This window comes from Herpailurus yagouaroundi, unplaced genomic scaffold, assembly GCF_014898765.1.
Source record: "Herpailurus yagouaroundi ecotype Mexico unplaced genomic scaffold, PumYag 29, whole genome shotgun sequence".
In the NCBI taxonomy this organism is placed as follows: Eukaryota; Metazoa; Chordata; class Mammalia; order Carnivora; family Felidae; genus Herpailurus; species Herpailurus yagouaroundi.
In genome coordinates this window covers 122,957,710-122,971,559 of record NW_024412377.1, presented here as the reverse complement: position 1 = coordinate 122,971,559, position 13,850 = coordinate 122,957,710, and the positions used below count along the sequence as shown (strand labels likewise).

The window sequence follows — 13,850 nt, the reverse complement described above, 5'->3', positions numbered from 1 at the left end:
ACTCCAGCTCAGGTCGTGATCTCACAGTCTGTGAGTTTGAGCCCCGCGTCAGGCTCTGTGCTGACAGCTCAGAGCCTGGAGCCCGTTTCAGATTCTGTGTCTCCCTCTCTCTCTGCCCCTCCCCTGTTCATGTTCTGTCTCTCTCTGTCTCAAAAATAAATAAACGTTAAAAAAATTTTTTAAATAAAAAAAATACACATTAAAAAAATTTTTTTAAGTAGAAAAGTGGTTTTCTTTTAAAGAAAAAGCAAATGGTAGCCCAACCATTGCTCTCCAACACACCAAGCCCAACACTGAGTTTTCCCTCCCCAAACGTCTGCTGCAATCCCCATTTGTCAACATCTCATTTCTCTGACCCTCTTGTTTCTGGGACTATGCCTAGAGTTACTACAGAAGCTTCACAGATAGCAAAAAGCTAAGGGGAACTGGAGATTCCACACAAAATTTCCAATGGTGATAGATACACATGGTGTGGACTACTAAGACAGGTATCTGGCTTGCTTTCAGCTTTCCAGGCTGTTTAAAAACAGTTGTTTATTGAGAGAAATTCTGCTTGTCTTTGAGCAGCAAGGAATAATGAGGCTTACTTTGGTTGTAACAAGAATGACCCCCTATACCATATGGCCAAAGAACAGTTGCTCATCTACAAGTCTGTGTGGATCAGATGAAGTATGTTTTGTTTTTTTGTTTTCTGGGTTTTTCTTTTATCAGTGCTTTACACATACATATGATATAGTTTAATAAATTGCTTTTCTCATGTTTCATTGCTTTATAAAGTTACACCTCATATACAGTCATCAATAAATTTCCCTGATGGCCAATATCAAATTTAGAAGGTTCCAACATTGTAAAAGAATGACAAGGAGTTATAGATCCTGAGGTGGATTTCAGGATGGGTCAGCCCTAGCATTATTTACTGTGGAGTGCAAGTATTAAGTTCTGTTTGGTTTTTCCTGTGAGGAGAGAACTTCATCTACTTGCTCGCCAAACAATGAGCAAAGGATCCCTTGGCTTTGGTGCTCTATGTTCCCTGGAAGGGTTTCTGACTGTTGGAGGCAGAGAGGACAATGAATGGTCCAAAGTGCTTCAATAGCCCCATTCCATTAATCCGTCCCTCAATCTAAAGCCCAGCAAAGGGGAAGCTCTTTGGGAGGGAAAAAGAGGGAAAGTTGGTACAGATGAAGGCTGCACTACTTCCCCAAGTCCTGATGCTGTAGGCTACACCTAACTAAGAGTGCCGAATATGATTCCACTTTGAAAGTGAATGCCACTATTTTAAGAATAGAGAAATTGCAGGATGCTTACTCTGAAATTGTACTCAACAATGTGGAAGCCACATCAGTATGCAAGTATGTTGTCCTCTTAAAAATCTAGGTGGGTGTTTGGGGTTTCAAGCACCACACAAAAACTTTTTAAAAACTTTAATTGCCTAGTATAGAGAACATGTTAAGCAGAATGGGTTAAGCTATCATTTATGATCATCTTCATGAAACATGGTTACCTCTTTCTGCTGATATGACATTAAACATGGGACCAAACTGTTTTACTCACAACAGATAACCAACTAAACTGCATGTACATGTACAGGTTTATGCAAAAGCCGTGATATAACTAGATTTAGCATTCAGAACAAGTTCACAGACCACCAGCTCACTCTGTATATCCCACCAAACACAAGAGCAGTCATCTTCTATTTTAATACAATTATGGGTAGAAATTATATGATGTAAAATAGAAGATCTTCCATAAAGTTTAGGGTAGAAGAAGGGAAGACAAAAACAAAATTCCCATGAAGTAAAAAATAATTCCACATTGGTCCAGTACTCCATGAAACCAGAGATAAACTATAGTCCTCTAAGCCATTTACTTCCATCCAGTTCACCAAGACACTTCAATATGCTTCAAACTGGCTCATCATCATCCTCCTGCTATATTCATAAGCTAAAAATAGTGATCCATTGGCAGGGAATGCTCGAATCATAGTAGCTTTCATTCCAGAATATAAGGCTGCTATTCCTTCATTTTCCACAATACTTACAAGAGTTCCCATAAATCCAGCCTGTTTTCCAGACATGGAAAGAACCTGAATTCTGGATTTGATACAATCCACTGGGTATATGACAAGCCAAAGGCAAATTCCAGCAATTCCACCACTTAGCATCAAAGGGACAGGGCCTAGTTCGTCTTTTGATCTCCCTGAGGCAAAAAATGATCGACTCAGTTCATAGCCACCAAAGAAGAAGAAATAGCCCGGTACTTCTTGAAGTAGAGTGCTCGAAAGTCCGTGGTAGAAGCCCAAGAAGCCATCCTTTCTAAGGATACTCTTCACGACGGACCAGACTGTGTTCTGGCTTTTTGTTATTTTCCCTGACATTTCCATTTCGTGCATGGTCTGTAGCCGGCACTTCACAAGCTCAGTGGGGCACAGGGCCAGCGCAGCAAACACGGAGGCGAAGGACCCTGCAGTTGCGGTCTGCAGTTCACTCAGCTTCTCCTGTTTGTCCAAACCAACTACTTTCTTCACAAGCTGTTGGCAGAAGCCATAGCACATGAAGAGGACAGAGTTCTCGGCGACGTAGGCAATCAGCGCTGGGCCAGTCCCCTTGTAGAAGCCGCGGAAACCTACTTGGGAGTACGTCTTCAGGCAGCAGTCGGTGAAGCTCTTGTACAGGCCGGGGAACGTCTGCATCTTCACTTTCACTGTGTCGAAAGGCTGCCCAGTCAGGACACATGCTGTGCCCCCTATGGCGCCCGCTGTGAGGTCGATGGTGGCTTGGATGGCAGGATTGGACTTCATGTTCGCCCACTCTTCCGCTGGTCTCCGTGGGAAGAAACTCTCTGGAGCTCAGGGCAGGCGTCCCACAGCCAGACGCCCGTTCTCCACTCTCCCTCCTCCTGGGGAGAAGCCGCTTAACCCCAGGAGAGGCCTCGGGACGCGCTCCCGCGCACAGAAATAACCCCCGGCTTGCCGGCGTGCGCGAGGCCCTCCAGCGTGCCCCGCTGCCCGCAGCGCCCGCCCCACCCCCACCCCCGCCCCCATCCGCCCGGCCCTCCCCGCACCCGCCCGCCGGGGACGAGGTCTCGGTACACACTTTTAATGAATTGTAACACAGAGATTGAAAGCTACTTTATAAATTCTTTCATTTAAGGCCAGAGACAATAGGCGCCGATGTTCGTGCTTTCCCCTTCGGCTAGGTTCCCACCTACTCCCCACATTTCTTACTAGGCAAAATAAAAGGGGATATGCTCCTGTTGGTCGAGCCTGGAGTCAAAGGGTCAAATCTAAAGACACAGAGGTTTCAAACAGAGAAGATAAACTACTTGGGGTTTTTTACATGACAGTCGGTGGCTGCTTTTGATCAGAAAACTGAAATGGCGTCTCTGCCGCAGGGTGAGGCCCCGCCGCACCTCTCTGGGTCCTGGTGTTCCCTCGACTGGGGACGCCCCGGTGACGGTGGGAGAGGAAGCCTAACGCAAGCAGATCCGATCTGCGGTACCGGCTGGAGAATGGCTATTTTCATGGCAACATCGCTCAGGATCTGGGGCTGAAGTCCTGGAAACCGGTGGCCCAGAGTCCTCATCATTTTCGGAGGTAGGATACAGCGTTTTTACAATTGGCTTGGAAAACAGGTATTTATGTTTTGCTAAGAAAGTTGATAGAAAATAGCTGTGTGGTTCCAGCGCTCTCTAGAGCACAGCAGCGGACGTTCGGGATATCGTAATCCCATTGTTAGAATTAATTCTCTTAAGGTTTTCATTCCAAGGCCTAGTTGGTGTTTTATTTTGGGGGTAAAAATAAAACGGAAGGGGCAGGAAGTACGCTGAAATGATTCTACCTTCGGAAACCTTTCCTTGTCTGATTATCTTTGGCTATCAGTTAATCAAATGAGGTACTGGGGCGCCTAGTGGCTCAGTCTGTTAAGCGTCAGACTTCTGCTCAGGTCATAATCTCACAATTTGAGCCCCTTTTGGGGCTCTCTGCTGTCAGCACAGAGCCTGCTTCAGATCCGCTGTCTCCCTCTCTCTGCCCCGTACCTGCTTGCTCCCTCTTTCTCTCTCAAAAAATACATAAATATAAAAATTTTTTAAAAATAAGTGAGGCATTGAAATAAAAAATAAAAGTCCATTTGCAACTACGTGGATGGAACTAGAGGGTATTATGCTAAGTGAAATTAATCATAGAAAGACATATTATTTCATTCATATGAGAAATTTAAGATACAAAACAGATGAACATAAGGGAAAGGAAGCAAAAATAATATAAAAACAGAGAGGGGACAAAACATAAGGGATTCTTTAAAATTTTTTTAATGTTTTATTTACTTTTGAGAGAGAGAGTGCGAGTGGGGGAAGGGCAGAGAGAGAGGGAGACAGAATCTGAAGCAGGCTTCAGGCTCCCAGCTGACAGCATAGAGCCCGTCTAGGGGCTCAAACTCATGAACCATGAGATCATGACCGGAGCGGAAGTCATGACCTGAGCCGAAGTTGATGCATAACTGAGCCACCCAGGCGCCCCAGGGGGACTCTTAAATACAGAGAACAAACAGAGGGTTGTGGAGGGGTTGTGGAAGGGGGGAATGGGCTAACTGGTTAAGGAGCATTAAGGAATCTACTCCTGAAATCATTGTTGCACTATCTGTTAACTAACTTGGATGTAAATTAAAAATAAATTAATTAAACAAAAATAAATGAATACATACATACATACTAGTGAGGCACTGAAAAGCAAATGGTGCATGGATAGCTTGTCAGCAGGTAGACTTCATTGAAGCAGATAGTGACCTGGCCTTTTCTTTGGAGAAGGCCCAAATGTCGGTATCTGACCTCTTTTCTCTGGATCACATGGTTTCTTTAGAGAATAATCTTTGAATCTTAACTGTGTGTGTGTGTGTGTGTGTGTGTGTGTGTGTGTGTGTGTGGAGATGTATGCCTTGGAAATGGATTTAATGAGACCAAGAATGGAGTAAGAGGGGTAACATTACTGCAGTAAAGTACATAGATTTTCACCTAATTTTGTTTGATGCTGTACAACCCTTTATCTGTGCCTGCTTTCTCTGAGTTTGAGCCTCCTTTGGTTCAATTTACCTAGAAAGTACACTTTTCATCTGTGGGATGGGGAAGGAAGTCATTCTAGGGAGGGATAGGGATCCTGGACATCCAATAGCTCTGGATATACTTTAATGAATCCCCCATGTCCAGCCTCATGCCTTTCCCCCTTCCTTGGAAACTTCTGCCTGCAAATATTGAGCCTCTTGCAGGTTCTGTCAGTTGGGTTTGTCTCTCTTTGGTATACTGCCTTGCAGACATTTAGCATGTAACTTTCTCTGATCTCTGAACTTACCATTCTTTCCTCTGCTTTGGACTTCTGAAAACAGATTAACATTCCTCATTCACTGTTGTCTCATCTCTTACTCTTTTTGACTTTAGGGGTTCTTGTTATCTGGGCAAACTTTTTTTCCTAATGTTTATTTATTTATTTTGAGTGGGGGTAGGGGCAGAAGGAGAGAGAGAGAGAATCCCAAGCAGGCTCCCTGATATGAGCATACAGCCCAATGTGGGACTTGATCTCACATACCATGAGATCATGACCTGAGCCAAAATCAAGGGTTGGAGGCTTACCTGGCTCAGCCATACAGGTGTCCCTTGGCAAATTTTTTACAAAGAAAAGAGCTATGTGAGAACACTGTGCTGCTTTACACTGGAAAAAGAATTTTAAATTCTTCATGTCATATTTGAAGGATTTTTAAAAATTTATTTCACTTTTTTTTTCTTAAACTCTATCCCCAAGTGGGACTGGAACTCACCACTCGAAGATCAAGGGTCACATGCTTTAGTGACTGAGCCAGCCAGGCACCCTGAGGGATTTTTTGTTATGTTTTGATATTACCCTCAAGAAAGTCAAGGAGAAAGAAATAAAAAGCATATTTTAATATTTATTGTAGAAGCCCCATCAAGTTATCTAGAAATGCTTTTAATATCTTAATGACCACGGAGTGTCAATTAATTACATTTGGTTCATTGTTTATTTTTTAAAAAACATGCTGAATTTTTACAAACACAAGATACATAGAAAACTGCAATAAATCATCAACTGCTTTTGTGTTAAGTTCATAAATATGTTTTGGAGAAGCCAAATTAGTGATCAAGGCCAGGGAGCACAAGGGCATTAATAGGGAAACGGTCTATACCTTCATTGAATTGCCAGACATAGTTGCATAAATAGCAGAGACAGAGATCAAGTTCCATGACATATATTTCACTAAATATATGGATTTGGAGACAACAGATGCCAGACTATATTGTATCACTGACCAGCATAATAGGCAGTCTTAAGCAAGTGAAACCATTTTTTTTCTTACTAACCACAATGATGATACTTCTGTTCTAATTGTAAGCATGCCCTCCCAAGCATACATACCAGAAAATAATGGCACAGAATTTCCAGCTTTTCACTGAAGACCACTACCTTTGACAAGATGAATACCTAAATCACATGCTCCCTAGCAATTGGGCCAGATAGGAACACCAGAGAAAGTGGGGTGTGAGCCAAGGCCTGAATGACAAAAAGATAAACATGAGAGTATCTGGAGACAGTTTCAGGAAAAGAGAACTGTACATGCTAAATATAGCTCTGTGGTGAGAAAGAGGTTGGCATTTGAAGTAAAGAAAAAAAAGTCCAGTATGGCTGTGTAGTGAGTAGTCTTCCTAGTGTGTATTTTCACATAGCGTGTATAAAAGATAAGAACCAGAGTTTAAGTCATTCAGAGGCACAAGTTGTCACAATTTGTCCAAATTTTCATCTCAAATAAAAATTTCATCTCCAAATTGAAAATGTCAGGATTTATGTAACTAAAAACTGAATATAAAGATCCCTTTTACCTAGTCTGTAGATATAATGAAAATTGGAAGCCATATTGACATGAATGTTTATTGCAGCATTTGCTATAATAAAAAAATTGTTGTGGAACAACCTAAGTGGCCAGCAATAGGGGAGTGGATAAAATGTTTTTTAAAAAATCTTTATCATGAACTGAAGCAGTAAATCTATATGTGCTGATAAGGAAGGATATTTATATATTTTTGAGTCATAAATTTTATAGTGGTATCTATAACAAAATCATACTTTTTTTCCTTTACCAAACTAAATATACATTTAGTTGTACACTAAATAAAGACCTGGAGTGATACAGCTCAAAATGTTAACAGTTTACTCTAGAAAGTTGGTTGAAAGGGACTTTATCTTTTATTTTTTGTAAAAATCTCTGTATTATTTAAATTGAAAACTGTACTCATTGGAAACCAATTTGACAATAAACTTCATATATTGAAAAAAAAACTAACAACAACAACAAAAAAAAGAAAACTGTACTCATTAGCCAAAGGAACTGTGAGAATAGTGAGTCCTTTTGGTAACTCAGTACTTACTTTAAGAGAAGTGGATCCCACTCTTTTTCAGTTAAGCTTTTCTTTTTACATAAGAGGGTAACTCTTAACTCTATAACTTATAACTCTGTAACTCATTATAGAGTTCTCAATATGAATAGAAAGCCAAGCTATAAATAAATCAAGTAAAAAACAAAGTTATAGTAGTTAGCAGAGTCCCTTTGTTTATGCTGCAGATTATTTGAAGCAAACTTTGTTTCTGTTGTAATTAGTTTCCTTTTTTTGTTTGTGTTTTTTTGGGGGGGGTTAATGTTTATTTATTTATTTTGAGAGAGAGAGAAAGAGAAAGAGAGAGATAGAGAGAGAGAGAGAGAGAGAGAGAGAGAGAGAGAGACCGACCATGAGTGGGGGAGGGAAAGAAAGAGGGAGAGAGAGAATCCCAAGCAGGCTCTGGACTGTCAGCACAGAGCTCAGCACGGTACTCCATCTCACCAACTGTGAGATCATGACCTGAGCCCAAATCAAGAGTTGGGCACTTAACCGACTGAGCCACCCAGGTGTCTCTGTAATTAGATTCTTTAATTTGAAATCAGCCACTTAAAATAGCTGTTTCTTTATACTTGTCTATCACTTTTATCATTTTTAATTCAAAATTATTTAATCCCTGTTATGTTCAGACATTAGTACATAGGCAATAATAGTTTGCTTTTATTGTTAATTTTACTATATTCCAGGCATTGTTCTAAGTCGTTTATATGTATCAACTCAATAGCCAACAACCAACAACTCAACAGCTCTATGAGGTACATAATATTATCACCTTCATTTTAATGATGAGAACACTGAAAGAAACAGATTTGTCCAACAGCACACAACTAATAGGTCACTGAGCTAGCATATAACCCCAGGCACTGCATCTCTTGATCTTGAGATTTTGATCTCTTTACTATCCTTTAGTAAGTTTACAGTGGCTAACAAGCCCAAGTGCCTACTCTCAGTGAGTTTACAGCCTAGTGGGGGATGAGCCATAGGTAGTTTACACTTTAGAGTGGTAAATGCATAACTATTTATCCCAGCAGACTACTGGAGAGTGCATGAGATTGTAACAGACACTAAATGTGTAGTTGAGTACTTCATATCCAGTATTTGGTATGGTATAGAACAATAAGTATTTGTTGAATAAAAGGTAAAGAGTAGAAGCAAAGCCATAGTAGAGCTGCTCTAGATGGAGATAAAGAAGGACTTGTTGGAGTTGGTGATGTTAAGGCTGAGAATGGAGATATGTAGGATTTGGCCAAATAAAGAGTCTTCTAGGTATGGGCTAAAAATAAGTGGGAAGATGTGGTGACACGAGGCCGGAAAGGTAATTGGAGTACTCATAATCTTGTGTTTTTTAAAAAAATATAAACTTAGCCCTGAAAGCAGTGGTATACCTTTGAAGGGTTTTAAGCATGGGAATGACATGATCAAATATAGCTTAGGAAGATCACTTTGGTGGCCAACTCAAAAACCTAAATTGGTGAGAAAAAAAGTTTATAAACACACAACCAGTTAGGAAGCCATTGCCATTTGCTTGGCAAGAGATGAAAATGATTTGAACTGGAACACTGCCAGTAGAGATGAAGTAGTGATTGAAGAGCTTTTTTATAAGTAGACTCAGTAGTCAGAGGGTGAGTAGTCAAAAGTTATGGCTTAAGCTTCTAGCTTCAGTAACTGGGTTGGGTGATTGTGGTCTTTATTTTCACTTAGTCATAAAACAAGGAAGAGCAAGTTTTCAAGGAAAAGGAGGAAAGGAGTTCCATTTGGGGACATTTGGAGTTGAGTTGCCTGAGAGATACAAGTATATCTAGGATACAGCTGAATATACTAAATCTGAAGCTCTTAAGAGATCAGAAATATGGATTTGAGAATCAGCATAGTGCTAGTAACTGAAATGGGAGTCAAACAATCACTAGACCATTTTATTATGCCGCATCTCTCCTTCCTATTAAAGATGGAATTCAGCCATCAGTGGTGTTGAGACCTTTGTAAGAATGAATTATTTTGATAAGTGACTCACTGTAAACGCAAATATGGTGGGAGCTTTTCAGGTGTCAATGCTTTAAGTGTAGCAAAATACCAAATGTACTAAAACAGCATTTATTATCTACCTACCATCCTTTTTCTTTTAAAAAAAATTTTTTTTAATGTTTATTTTTGAGAGAGCGACAGACAGACAGTGTGACAGGGGGAGGAAGAGAGAGAGGGAAACACAGAACCTGAAGCAGGCTCCAGGCTCTGAGTCATCAGCACAGAGCCCAATGCGGGGCTCGAACTCACAAACTGGGAGATCATGACCCTAGCCAAAGTCGGATGCTTAACCGACTGAGCCACCCAGACACCCCTCTACCTACCATCCTAACGTATTAAGAAAACTTGCTTCTTCTTATTTGCAAACATCAAGAAATAATCCAAAGTCTGATACTTGGGAGAAACCTTAAACCTCTGTATTCTGTACTAAAATCTTAAAAATTAGGACATTTTGGTAGAACACAATCAGATAATGTGAAAGAGAAAATTAGTATCGTGAGATTTCCACCATCAGCATGTAGGATTTTAGACTTGAGAAGTCTGCACAGTTTTAACATTTCACTACAGAGGTTTCCTGTCAAATACAAAATTAAAATGGGCTTTAAATGTTTGCTTCATGAGGCCAATTTTCAAACGAACCTTTAATCCCAACCTGTCAGAAATGAATTGCATGCAATAGTGCATTTTGCAAATTTTGTCAGTTTTCAGAAATAGCTTAAATGTAAGGCATTAGATTAGAATCTTAAGAACATGTAAAATTTAAGAATATGAAAATTATGTTTAAGAAATTTTGAAATACTATAGTGATGACTTCCTTTATGAACAATTTTGATTAACTAACATGGACACATCACCTCCATTCTGAGAATACTATTAAATGACTGCAGGATTAAAGTTGAAAATATTTACAAATGCAATCAATTCAAACCAATGTTGATTCAGTGAAAAGTACTCGGTATGATAGCCTTTGCTTTGTTTCTACTATTTTTAACCAAGTGAGTGTAGTGCTTAAAAAAGAAAAAATAGATAAAAATACTAAGTTTTATAAATAAAACTATAGTAACTCTTAAAGATAAAAATAGTAAGTTGTATCCTAACAAAAGTTAGGATAGTTTAGGAAAGGTTCTATACCTTGTGTTTTGTAACCTCCAAATGAAAGAGGTGGGTTGGAAACTTAACATAAGGCAAAGATGGCATTTCCCAATTTCTTTGACCCTGCTGTGATTTCTTTTTTTTTTTTTAATTTTTTTTTTAACATTTATTTTTGAGACAGAGAGAGCCAGAGCATGAACGGGGGAGGGTCAGAGAGAGAGGGAGACACAGAATCTGAAACAGGCTCCAGGCTCTGAGCAGTCAGCACAGAGCCCGACACGGGGCTTGAACTCACGGACCGTGAGATTGTGACCTGAGCCCGAAGTTGGACGCTTAACCGACTGAGCCACCCAGGCACCCCAGACCCTGCTGTGATTTCTTAAAACCCAACACATATCTGTTTCTTTTCCCTACAAACCAGAATCAAATCAGTCATTAAACCCCACCAAGAAACCACCTCAAAAGAGGATCTGATCTCCACTACCCCTAAAAGAGCAAGACACATTATGAGGTGAAAATTAGTTACTTTTATTTACTGTTAAAACAACTTTATGAAATGATTTGCAACTCTACATGGGAACAAATGCTTTCAGCAGCTGGGAAAATAGCTACCACTGCATGGGAAAACATATGCAAACTAGTTTCACTGCCTGCAGACTAAACTCTAGATCTTATTGCTCTCAGATGGCATCAGAGAGAAGCAACAGCCACTTCTGGCAAATGAGAAACAGCAGCAAAGTCCTGCAGTCAATGTGTGATTACTAAGGTTGAACTGTTCATTCCACTAATCCTACAATTTTCCTACAATCATTTATCTGTGTACACATTCCTACTTCCTAAAAAATAAACACCTAACAAAGTGGTTATGACAAACAAGATAGCAATTCACATTTATATTTGTCTGTAAGACAAATTCAGCAACAAACAGTGGGGAAAATGGGAACTACTATAAAGTTACATCTAGTCCAGGTAATGAAGCCAAGATTATTCTTTCAATGGTGAGCAATCTAAGGAATGAAATTAAGTATGAGAATTCTTCTCACTTCTCTAGGAGTGATTCTAGCTCTTCTTGCAAAGAGCTGAGCTGCTCCTTTTCTCGGTCTTCCTTTTGTTTGAGTTCATCCAGCACAGCCTGAAATCTGTTCTTGAGAGCCAGGTTTTCGACTTTCATAATGAGATCCTCCTGTCGTTTTGCCCTATCCTGGGTCTCTTGGAGTTTGCCTTTCATATTATCAATCTGTTTCTGAATTCCCATGACCAGCTGATTGGTTCCCTCATTTTCTTGGTGCTGTTCATCTGATTCATTCAACTTGTCCTGTAGCTGTCTTTCCAAATCTTCCTCAGTGTCAATGATGTTTATATCTTCTTCATCTTGATGCTGGGTCTCATCTTCATCTTCACTGCTGCTGCTGAGGTCATTGAATATCTCCCGAAGCTCATCGTGTTCTAATGAGTCATGGCCCTGCCTGTGACCAGACATTCCTGGAGAAGAAATATCAAGGCCCTGATTTTCTGTTTCTTTTGTTTCATCTTCAGCAATTATTTCCCAACGAGTACTCACAGCTTCAGCATCTGTACTCAGCAACCGCTTCACTTCTTTCTCCACATCTGGAGATTCAATATACTTCTTCTTTGCTGTCTTCCGGAACCTTCTCTTTCTGACATTTTTAAGAGGCAGAGTAATTCCATGGTTCCATATAAACTTTTTCTCTTTGTCCTTATCCTTTTTCTTGCTTGCTTTGGGATCAGTAGTAGCAACTGGTTCTTCCACAGGAGGATAGAGATCACCATCGACTGTGGAGACAAGCATCTGACATATATCAGCTGTCTTGTAAAAAGTTTTCTTATCAATGGTTTTCAGACTTTCCATAACACACGGAAGATCTACCAATTTTGAGGCCAATGGGACCCGGTCCACTCTGACGATTCCATGACGTCCATCAGGGTGTAACTCAATTGTCAGTCTGTCCTTCAGGTTGACATGACCAGACTGTACTGCCCGCCTCACAGTAGAGGCATATTCTGGAGGTAGCCGTAAGATAAACTGGCTCTCTAGTTCGTGAGGAGCATCATCTTTGCTCTTACTCATCTTTACTTCTTTGAGATTCACTTTTCTGACAATCACTTGTTGCACTAAAAAGTTCCAACAGTTAGAACGACCAGTTTGTTATGAGCTGAAATCTTAAGTACAAAGAGTTTTAAGCAGAACAGGAGCTAAGCGTCTATTTTGTCTTAATGTTGAATCAAGGCCCAAGTCTATATGAATTTGTCGTGACTAAAAACCAGTTAGGTGCGTTTTAATCTATTAGCTGCAATGCAAGTTTCAGCCTCCAGATGCCGCTGCCGGACAATGCAGAGGGAGCTAGCTAGCAGGAAAGCAAATGGCGGCTTCTGCGGAATAATTTTCGACACAGTAAGTAAGGCCCAGCAGACACTCCCAATCCACACTCTTTCACGGAACAAAGATATTCAAAAATCGGGGCGCAGTGAGCTCTCTTCGCCTTGGGTACTTACAATCCAGTGACGATTATAAACCTAGCTTCTCCGGACAGGAGCTAACGGAAGAGGAAGCCACTCAGAGCAAGACGGCCGGGCGCCGAGAGTCTTATTCAGTCTCTTTATTCCTCTGTTTTTTCCGGCTCTTAGGAAAGTGATCCGCTACCGATTAGCAACGGAATGGCGGAGGGCAGGCAGCGCGAAATCTCGCCGAGAGCCGCAACTCGCAGAGCCAGAAGCGATAGCTCCGCAGCTCAGCAGGTCTCGGTCTGGAGCGGCTGACCGAGCGAAAAAGAAAGCACTACGTCATCCCGCCCAGCGGGAGAAGCGGCTGTGAGTGACAGCACGACTCAAGCGGAAGTGCGGGCTGCCCTAGCTTGCGCAGGCGTAGTAGTGCAATTACGCCATCCGGTGACTTGTCTTCTCGTGAGAATTTGACTTAACGCGATGAACGCGATAATATTTCATAGAGAGCTATTGCTTTGAAAATATTTAGAGGCAAAGCTTCCTAGAAAGACGTTAGACCCTTATGTCCCCTTTTCCCGCTCCGGTAAGCCAGAACTTTTACCGGTCGCCGTGGGGCCGGATAGCTCCTAGACTGCTGAGTGATTACCGGAGATAGGGCGTCCGTGCGGAAAGCGTCTTTGCATCTGTCTGGAACCTCTCGGATGCTTCCACACGGTATACCAATCTGAAGCAGATACAAGAAATTATAATTAACCATACAGAGGATTGTAAAGTACCCAAATCAGTGGAGTGAGAAGGAGAAGCTGATCTCTATATAATTCTAAGTATATATTTTGTTGATT

General features: G+C 40.9%; 3 protein-coding genes across 4 annotated transcripts in view; 1 reads left to right on the top strand and 2 right to left on the bottom strand.

Moving 5' to 3' along the window:
- Positions 1–1,406: 1,406 nt before the first annotated feature.
- On the bottom strand, positions 1,407–2,938 carry LOC121041565 (mitochondrial ornithine transporter 1-like). The gene has a single exon (XM_040492389.1). It carries the CDS (start codon positions 2,795–2,797, stop codon positions 1,892–1,894), a length of 906 nt encoding a protein of 301 aa, XP_040348323.1. The 5' UTR covers positions 2,798–2,938; the 3' UTR covers positions 1,407–1,891.
- An 8,114-nt stretch (positions 2,939–11,052) lies between these two features.
- Positions 11,053–13,319, bottom strand: TAF7 (TATA-box binding protein associated factor 7). The gene has a single exon (XM_040454677.1). The coding sequence runs from the start codon at positions 12,632–12,634 to the stop codon at positions 11,585–11,587; it is 1,050 nt and encodes a 349-aa protein (XP_040310611.1). The 5' UTR covers positions 12,635–13,319; the 3' UTR covers positions 11,053–11,584.
- A 127-nt stretch (positions 13,320–13,446) lies between these two features.
- Positions 13,447–13,850, top strand: part of LOC121016760 (protocadherin gamma-C4) — a 99,957-nt gene continuing 99,553 nt past the window's right edge. The window contains exon 1 of one of the 2 annotated variants that reach the window (XM_040454608.1): positions 13,447–13,722. In XM_040454608.1, coding sequence (XP_040310542.1) covers positions 13,710–13,722 — 13 coding nt within the window. In that variant the 5' untranslated portion in view covers positions 13,447–13,709. The remainder of the gene's footprint in view (positions 13,723–13,850) is intronic. The other variant, XM_040454626.1, reaches the window with a different exon arrangement.